A 9,480-nucleotide genomic window follows, 5' to 3' on the forward strand; every position below is an offset into this window, starting at 1 on the left:
ATGATTACCTATAGAAATCATAAGAACAACAAACAAATAAGAGAGTGAAAAATATTTCACTCTAACTCACAGTGTAGAAATATCTCTAGATAGTCAAACACAAACAAGCATATAACAAACATAACATACACCGATAAAATGTCATCAACGCACTTGGTTCATTCATAGTATAATAAATAATGACAAAAAAATATTATGGTGCATTATGCAAATGACACAGATTATATATTATCATGCATGTGGTACTAGTAAGAACATCACACTTAGACATTATTGCTAGCGATACACATAAAGTAGCCTAGAAGTGCATGTCAGATTTCACTCTCTACGCACTCTTATTAGGAGAACATATTACTTGGGTCTGGTCAGGATATATGTAAGTCATGCAAAATACATCTCATGCACACAAGGTCAAGACTAGGACTTCCCAAATCAAGTTATCCCTAAAATTGCTTCCCAAACTTTTACACAAGGGATCTTCCTTGGTAGTATATTCCATATTGTATCCCAAAAACATATTTTATGCAAATGATATACATGTCAAACAAACTTAATGTATTACGTTCACATGACCTCATGTTTCACATTTCACATTTTTCTCTTATCATAGTACTCTTCATTCAGGTTCTTATATTCATATATTGATATCAATTTACATTCATATCAATATCACAACACAATAGTTACAATATGAAAATCAATAAAAGAACAACAGAAGGTCTGTAGGTAAGACATACTAAATGTTTATTATATATAACTAAAATTTATATATATATATATATTATATCTAAAATGTGTATAAATAAATATTTTAAGCATATAAATTATATTTTAAATTTAAAATAAATAATTTATATTGCGATAATATTATTTTTAATTATTGATAATTTATTTTTAAATATTAAATTTGAATTCATAAATAAATACGATAAATAAAAAATTTGAATCAAATAAGAAGTTGAAAAAATCTTTAAAAATGCTCTTATTGAGGAATAATAGTTCATAAAAATATCTTCACATATAATATTCATTCAAGTTTAATTTAAGAGGTTGATTTATAAATTAATATGTTAATGAAAATTTGAATTAGATTAGACTCATACACTCGTCACAAGATCAATAACTTTTCCTCAAGTTGGAGTGTGTTATCGTATAGTTCAATATTGCACACATGAGAATAAAATTTAGACAATAAACTAGAGTTGATATATTGTTACAATAGACTAGAGTTGGTTGAGATTATGCGATAAATAAATCAGTAATAATATAATCATTTCATTAAAACACACAAGTGAGACTAATAAGTGTATATACTTAATTTTTGACTAATCTCCTTGCTAGGTTGGAGGCACTTCAAAGAGTGGGATAATTGGCCTCAAGATTTAACGCGACTGCATATACAAGGCAAAATTTAAACCCCTGACCTTGCTTAAGCGTGGATCAACCCTACCGCTAAACCACACACTTGAGGTTTGAAGGATTCTCACATAATAAGTCTAAATAATTAAACTAATATTCATACATTAAAATAACGTAAATTTTATTTTCATAAGTGATATTAATAATTTAAAACTTAATCTAAATATTAAACAATGCTATCTACAAAATTCCAGCATATAGTTGCAAATATTTTCAAATTTTGATTTTCCATTACCATATAACAATAAATAACTTAAATTTTGAAAACTTATTAATATAATGTTAATTAAAATATTTCTTGGTGTCTAGTTTCATAATTAAAATTTTCAAATTATTGAATTATTATAAACACATTTAAATTTGTATTTTTATCATTATTTTTAAAATATAAATTAATATATTATTTCATAATTAAATTCTTTGAACTATTCATTCTATTCTACAATTTAGTAGTTTAATTTTTTTAAATGAATAACCTTTCATAAAATAAAATAAAAATTTATTTTATCTAAAAATAATTTGCTTCTACTATTTGGTTGTGGGCTTAATTTGGGCTTATTTTTTATCTAAAAATGCCGCGAGTCTTGGGTTCCTCTGAGAAAATTCAAAAAGCTTGAACTTGCCATGTCTTTGTTATTCTTCTTCTGATTCTGAACGCTGCAAGAAAGAGAAGGAGAGATTCATCAACCATTAGAATTGTTTAGTTCATAAGGTGATGCAATTTCTTTTACACTTTTTTTTTTATTCTTTATTTTATTCTTTCATTTGGTTTAGCATCATTTGGTGATGAATTCTCGAGCACCCCATCAACATTATGAGCTTCAAAATCGAGTCTTTGGTCGGAGTTCCCAATCTATACGTAATTTTGAACCATGGGTCGTGCACTTCTTGTTGTTTGTGGTGTGTATGGTAGAATAAATTCGTCGTTATCTTATTTAGTTCTGCCTCTTGTTGCGATCATGAATGGTGAATCACGCTTTCATTTCTGTGTTCAAGCAAATATTTGTTTTGTCTTGGATTCAACTCAAGTTTATTATAATTTTGTTTGGAAGAACTTCTTTTCTAAAAGAAAAATTAAAAAAGAAAAAAAATCTAAAAATTAAAATTAACTTATAGATAAGTAAAATATAAAAATTTAATATTTTAAGGTTTTGAATTAAAATATAAGATCAAATTCATTTGTGATTTGTTTTTTCTCGATATGGGGATATCCAGTGTTTAATTCCTCTCTCGTGCCTAACAGTCCCTATGTGTGGTGAATGTTTTCTTGTCATGTTTACATCTTGTATATGGATCAATTTTGTGTACATGAAAACTAAATCAAGAGAGACTCATCGAATAATTAATAGTGTTAGAAAGAGGGTGTCAGTAATACTCTGGTGTTTACTATGTAGTTGGAAATTGTCAATTTCTACTTTTCTTAATTTACCTTTTGGACATATGATGTTGTAGATTGCTGGAGGGTTTTGTGAAAGTCTATTGACATTTATTGTGCGAGCATGGAACTACAGCAAGCCAATTTTTGTTGCACCATCCATGCACCCTTTTTTGTGGAAAAATCCTTTCAAAGAACGCCATTGCCTGCGCATTAAAAAGCTTGGCATTTTTATCATCCAATTTCACAGAGATCAGCTAGAGGGGAATATGAGAAGGGCGAAATGGCTGATCCTGCACTACTATGACTCGAAGAGTCAGAACAAGAATGTTGGTGGGGTTTAGCCAAGTTGATAATTATGGGGTATGGATGGTTTGCCAGAAATGTCTTGGCACCTTTATCTGTTACTTACTTTTATGTAGTTGTAAATGCAGATGTTAAACCTCATTATTATGTACATGCAAAGGATTGTGTTCACCTAGCATCATTAGGTACCAAATTGTAGATTTCAAAAATAATAAACAATGTTTGCAGAATTGCAGTTATGAATCAGAAATTGCTGAATGGCAGATGATTATGGAAAGCTAGATTCGGATATCATATTATTTTTTTTAATAGTAGATTGTGAACTAGTGTGATGAGTAAAATATTTGGGTGTAATTTTAATTTGTATATATTTTTGGATTTCACAAACTAATTATTTATTATATATATCTAAAATTTATAATAAATTATATATAAATAAATATTATATTTAAATATATAAAATATATTTAAAATAGATATAATATAAATCATTTATATTATGACAATAATATTATACATAAATAAATATTATATTTTGTAATTAAAAATTAAAATTATAATATATTTTTTAAATTTTATTTGATAAACTTTTTTTGTTAAAGCTAATTTTATACAGTAATATTATTTTTATATTTTTTAACATTATAAAAAAAATTATTATAATTTTATATATCAATACTTATATAAATAAAATTCATCATATGTTTTTTCTTAAGCCAATTTTATCTATTTTCAATTATTTCTTTAATTTGTTTTCGATAATTCACAAAATTAATTATTATTTTAATTATATATTTTTTTTAATTTTATAATTTTTATATTGTTAAAATTATGTAATATTTAGTCAACTTCATCATTTTAAATAAAATTTAATTTAGTTAAATATTTATTTTATATCATAAACAATATTTCACAAAATAATAAAATAAAAAATCTCTTAATTCATAATTTCATAAAAAAATTAAGTTAATAAATAAATTATTAATGATATGTAAAAATATAATATTTTTGTAGAGTTCATTTAAGAGAAAAATATTTATAAAAATAATTAAATTAAAAATAATAATTTTACTTCAAAACTTAAAAGAAAAGATCTTCATTAGTGGCTATCGGGGTCACATTCCACCGCCTCGACGTGGTGTCTGGCATGTCCCAGTCAGAGGATTTTGCCTTTTTAAGTCATTGCAGCATGACTTCATCCTAAGACTGCTTCACCGGTTCCTCCTCTCACTACCAAAAATAAAATAAAATTTGACTCACCCTATAATAAAACAAAATTTTAAATTATTAGATATGTATAAAAATTTTTCTAAAATAAATTATTTAATAAAGTGTTATTATTAAAAAAAAAATACCTACCTCATCTGTGAGTAGGGATGACAAAAATACTTACACCCGCATGTATTTGCGAGTAAAATCCGTTACGGATAATAAATAAATAGGCTAATTAGGTAATTTTTTATCTGTTTATAAACGGGGCAGGGGCGGGTATGATGATATCCATACCCGCAGGTACCCGTTCAATAATATTTCTTAAATATCCTAATTATCCTTATACCACATAACTCTAAAACTACACTATCTCATCTTTGTGATATGAGACTTTTGTTAGAATAGTGGATTGAAGCCTAACTCAACCCTACAAAACCGACTTGTAAGGTAAGGGTTTCTTTCCACTTATATATTATTCAATTGCCTAATCTCTAGTCGATGTGGGACTTGGATTTTTTCCAATACACCCCCTCACGTCCAGCACTATTGGGCTTGGTACGTGGATAAATGGTGGGTAGCCCTTTTTAATGATCTAGGATTGGCGGGACTTGGGTTTTTCCCAATACACCCCCTCACGCCTATGAGACATACATCAATGGTGGGTGGCCCATTTTTAAAGTGGATCTAAATGGCTCTGATACCATGTTAGAATAGTGGATTAAGCCTAACTCAACCCTACAAAACCGGCTTGTAAGGTGAGAGTTGCTTTTCACTTATATACTATTCAATTGCCTAATCTCTAGTCGATGTGGGACTTGGGTTTTTCCCAATACACCCACCATTGTTGAGTTAGGCTTAATCCACTATTCTAACTTGGTATCAGAGCCATTTAGATCCACTTTAAATGGGCCACCCACCATTGATGCATGCCTCATAGGCATGAGGGGGTGTATTGGGAAAAAACCCAAGTCCCGCCTATCCTAGATCATTAAAAAGGGCCACCCACCATTTATCCACGTACCAAGCCCAATAGTGCTGGACGTGAGGGGGTGTATTGGGAAAAACCCAAGTCCCACATCGACTAGAGATTAGGCAATTGAATAGTATATAAGTGAAAAGCAACTCTCACCTTACAAGCCGGTTTTGTAGGGTTGAGTTAGGCTTAATCCACTATTCTAACAACTTTCTCTTACTTGTGAGATTGATGTATTTTAAGTTATTGATTATCTTGCATTTTTATTAGAATTAATCACTTATATACTGACAGTGTAAAGTTTTTTTACACTGACAACCAATTATATCTTTTAATTGTGTCTGTCACTATAAACACATTTACTTTTAACAATGACATAACATAATTAAAAGATATAATTGGTTGCTAGTGTAAAAAAAACTTTACACTAACAGTATATATAGGTGATTAACTCTTTTTATTATTATTTCAACAAAATTAATGTTAAATATAAGTTCAAAATTAATATTAAATTTTTATTTTTAATATTTCAATAATATTAAATATAAACTTAAAATTATTTATAATATAATTTTTAATTTTTAAAAATTTATAAATATTCATGAATATCCGGGGTATTCAAGAAATTTATAGATACTCACTTAATAGATACTCACACAGATATGGAGTAAGTATGGAGCCAATTTTCATCCGGCGGGTCAAATTTAATATTACCCGTCCCATGTACCCCATTGCTATCCATCCCTATCTGTGAGACACTTGGTGAAGTGCTTCAGACTTCATGATAGAACCGCTCCATTCTGATAACGAGCTTACCTTGGGTTTATATAGGTCCATCATACATGTTTCACTCTCACAACACGACGGACCGCTATTAGAATTTTCTTCCGAGAAAATTCAAAAAGCTTGTGCTTGTCATGCATGCCTCTGGTCTTCTGATTCTGAAGCCATAAGAAAGAGAAAAGAAGATTTGTCAATCATCAGAGTTGTATATCTCATAAGGTGATGGAGTTTCTTTTACACTTTCATTCTTTGTTTTATTCTTCCCCTTTGGTTTTGTGTCATTTGGTGATGAAGTATCTCTAGCACCCCATCAACGTTAAAAGCTTCAAAATCGAGTCTTTGATGGGAGTTCCTAATCTTTATGCAATTTTAATTCACGGGTCGTGCACTTTTTGCTGTGTGCTCTGCATGATAGAATAAATTCGTCTGTTTCAAGATTCAGTTCTGTCTCTTCTTGTAGTGATCATTCATGGTCTCTGAATATGCCTTACATGGTATTTTTCTTTCTTGATGGTCCCTTCCTTATGATTAATGTAATTACAAGCAACTTCTTCTCTCTCGTTCCTGACAAATGCCTTGATGCTTTGTGAGGTTGTGATCATCTAGAGGTGACACGGTATTCTTATTATATGCTCCCTTTTGTTTGATAAATATGCTTCCTTTGTCATGATGGTCTAAACTCTTTGATTCCCTACGATGATTTAATGTTCATCATGTGTTAATTACAGTTTCTAATTCTTGCAAGGGTGAATATTGAATATGAACTTGTTATGGTTCTTTGCCTTTATAAATGCTCTAGCTGATATATGAAAACTGAGATATGGTTATATGTTTAGAAATTCAGGACAGGGTAGAGGCCAAGATTATAATTGAAACCTGTGGGTGATGGATAGCTCAGGTTCTTGTTCAAGTGGTGTTAAATCAGAGCCTCAGGTTCCTCCGAAGAAGCCTCGGGTTGTACTTGCTGCTTGTGGATGTACTGCTGCTGTAAAATTTGGACTTCTTTGTCGTTGTTTTTTAGAATGGGCAGAAGTAAGATGTATTGTCACACAATCATCGTTGTTTTTTATTGATAGAGCAACGTTTCCCAATGATGCAAATGCTTATCACGATGAACATGAGTGGTATATTTGGAGAGGAATGGACGTTGAGCTTCTTGAATGGGCTGATATATTGGTCATTGCTCCGTTGTCGGCGAATACCCTTGCCAAGGTAATCGAACTTGCCAGATTTCGACTCTTCTTTACCATCAAATGATAGATAGATAGAAACTTTTCTAGTTATATGTATAAACAAAGTTGACACTTTTGTGAAACTTACACAATTTAGATAAAAAGTACTAACAACACTTTTTTTAATTTTAACACCATCTCTTTATTATCGACTAAAATTTATTAAAAATTACAAATGTTGTAAATCTTACGTCTCATTTAATGAATATCTCTCTGATTTAGTAATATAACTTACTAATATTCGTAAATTTCATTCAATAGTTGAGTGTTAAAATTAAAAGTATATAAATTGCTAGCATTTTTTATTTAGATAAATAATCTACAACTATAAAAGTCATTTATCTCGTACGTTGAGGTAGGTAACATAAATCATGCAAGCTATTTAGCTTAGTTAAAGACCAAAAACCATGCAGTGTACTCTCCTCACTTGTGTTGTTATCAGTGACTTTGAATGTGACCAAACCACCTTGATCGATTGCTTCAGTGTTACACCATTATCTTGTATATGCATTTATTTTGCATCATGTCATTTCTTATATGTAGCTACACAACCATTTTAATATTTTCATTTCTACTGCTTTCACTACTATTTATAAGATGAATCATCTGCTATGTATATAAATAAATGTATGTTTCTACGTATATATTTAACCTTTAGAGATATGGCGTTGTAGATTGCGGGGGGCTTATGTGACGATCTACTGACAAGTACTGTGCGAGCATGGAACCCCATGAAAAAGCTAGTTTTTGCTGCACCATCGATGAGCCCTTTTACGTGGAAAAATCCTTTAACAAAAGAGCAATGCTTGTGCATTGTTAATCTTGGCATTACTATCATTCAACCCGTTAAACGGAGGTCAGGTGCAGAGGAATATGAGACTGGTGCAATGGCTGAACCTTCTGACATTTCTCGCTATGTGAGGATCTCATATGAGAACTTTCTGCAAAGCAATGTCGGTAGTTCTGATTCTAGAAGTGATTTTCCATGTAAAAACTGAAGCTACCAGTTGTACCTTTAGCATCATAGACGCTAGTTTGTGACTGGACCCGCGTAATAGGCGTATGTCCAAACACAGCTAGCCATGTCGACAATTATGGATCCTTTTTGTTTCTTTTTCTATTGATTGGTCCTTTCTGATCTTTTGTTATATTGGGATCATAGTTGCAGTGACCTTAGAGTGGAAGGTCTGTGTTTGTTGCTTGTGCACTTAGTTGTAGTTGTAGATGTGTACCTCTTGATATAGGCACAAAGGATTGTTTTCCATGTAGCATCATTAGGTACAAAAATTAGTAAACATGAAGTTGGCTTCCAACAACATAAACAATACTGTTTTCTGAAACTAGTTTATCAAAATTTTCATAATGGCACTCGAGTACTTAATACTGTTATAGTTTGCTTTGGAAGACTTTTTTTTTGAAAAATTGAAAAACTAAAAAATTAGCAAACGAGTGTTTCTTTTCCAGTTCTTTAACTTAAAAAAAAAATATATACATGAAAAAAAATTCACTTATTCCATGAATAACTTAACTTAATAACTTACAGTCTATTTAAAATTTCAATAATCTAATTAATCTAATTGTTAAATTAATTTCTTTTATTAATTAAATAAATCAATTTTACAAAATTTTAAAATTATATAATATTTTATTATATAAATTTAAATAGACATATAATATATTTTTATAAATATATAAACATCAATTTAAATTGATACAATAAAAAATCAAATAATTTAAAAGTTTTAAAAATTATATAATATATACTTTATTACATTGACGTAATTTTTCATAAATTGGTGAGCGAAGGTGTCTCCAAGGTTGAGGAAGAACACATATTATTCCTCTCATTGTTGCACAAAGTTGACAAAGGAGATTAGAGAGGAATTTTTCTGCGAAAACTCGCACCCAAATAAGTAATTATGCCTAAAAATAAATTAAAATCTAGTATGATATGTTTCCATATAAATAAAAATATGCAATGTTTTTTATTTTTAAATTCATGTTCTCTTCTAATCCTAATTAGTTTAAAACCAAGTAATATAATACATGAGATCTCTCACATACATTACTAAAGAACTCTAACTTGTCAAAATTATATAAAAGTTTTGAAATCTAAAGTTTAATTATTGTTTATCATTTTACCCTTTCAAATATTTTTTTAATAAAAGCAATTATGCACT

At 29.5% G+C, this 9,480-nt stretch overlaps 1 protein-coding gene across 3 annotated transcripts; it reads left to right on the top strand.

Annotated features, from left to right (window-relative positions):
• The first annotated feature begins 5,950 nt into the window (after positions 1-5,950).
• On the top strand, positions 5,951-8,448 carry LOC109803022 (phosphopantothenoylcysteine decarboxylase). Of its 3 annotated transcripts, none has more exons than XM_020364474.3 (3): positions 5,951-6,287; positions 6,913-7,280; positions 7,975-8,448. In XM_020364474.3, exons 2-3 carry the CDS (start codon positions 6,954-6,956, stop codon positions 8,296-8,298), a joined length of 651 nt encoding a protein of 216 aa, XP_020220063.1. In that variant the 5' UTR covers positions 5,951-6,287; positions 6,913-6,953; the 3' UTR covers positions 8,299-8,448. The 3 variants fall into 3 exon arrangements, with proteins under 3 accessions (XP_020220063.1, XP_020220062.1, XP_082929059.1); XM_020364473.3 differs by having other exon boundaries at positions 5,952-6,287; positions 6,905-7,280; XM_083072933.1 differs by lacking the exon at positions 5,951-6,287 and adding an exon at positions 6,310-6,562 and having other exon boundaries at positions 6,905-7,280.
• Positions 8,449-9,480: the final 1,032 nt, after the last annotated feature.

The sequence above is a fragment of the Cajanus cajan genome, chromosome 4, assembly GCF_000230855.2.
Source record: "Cajanus cajan strain Asha chromosome 4, NIPB_CcT2T_4, whole genome shotgun sequence".
NCBI classification, from domain to species: Eukaryota; Viridiplantae; Streptophyta; class Magnoliopsida; order Fabales; family Fabaceae; genus Cajanus; species Cajanus cajan.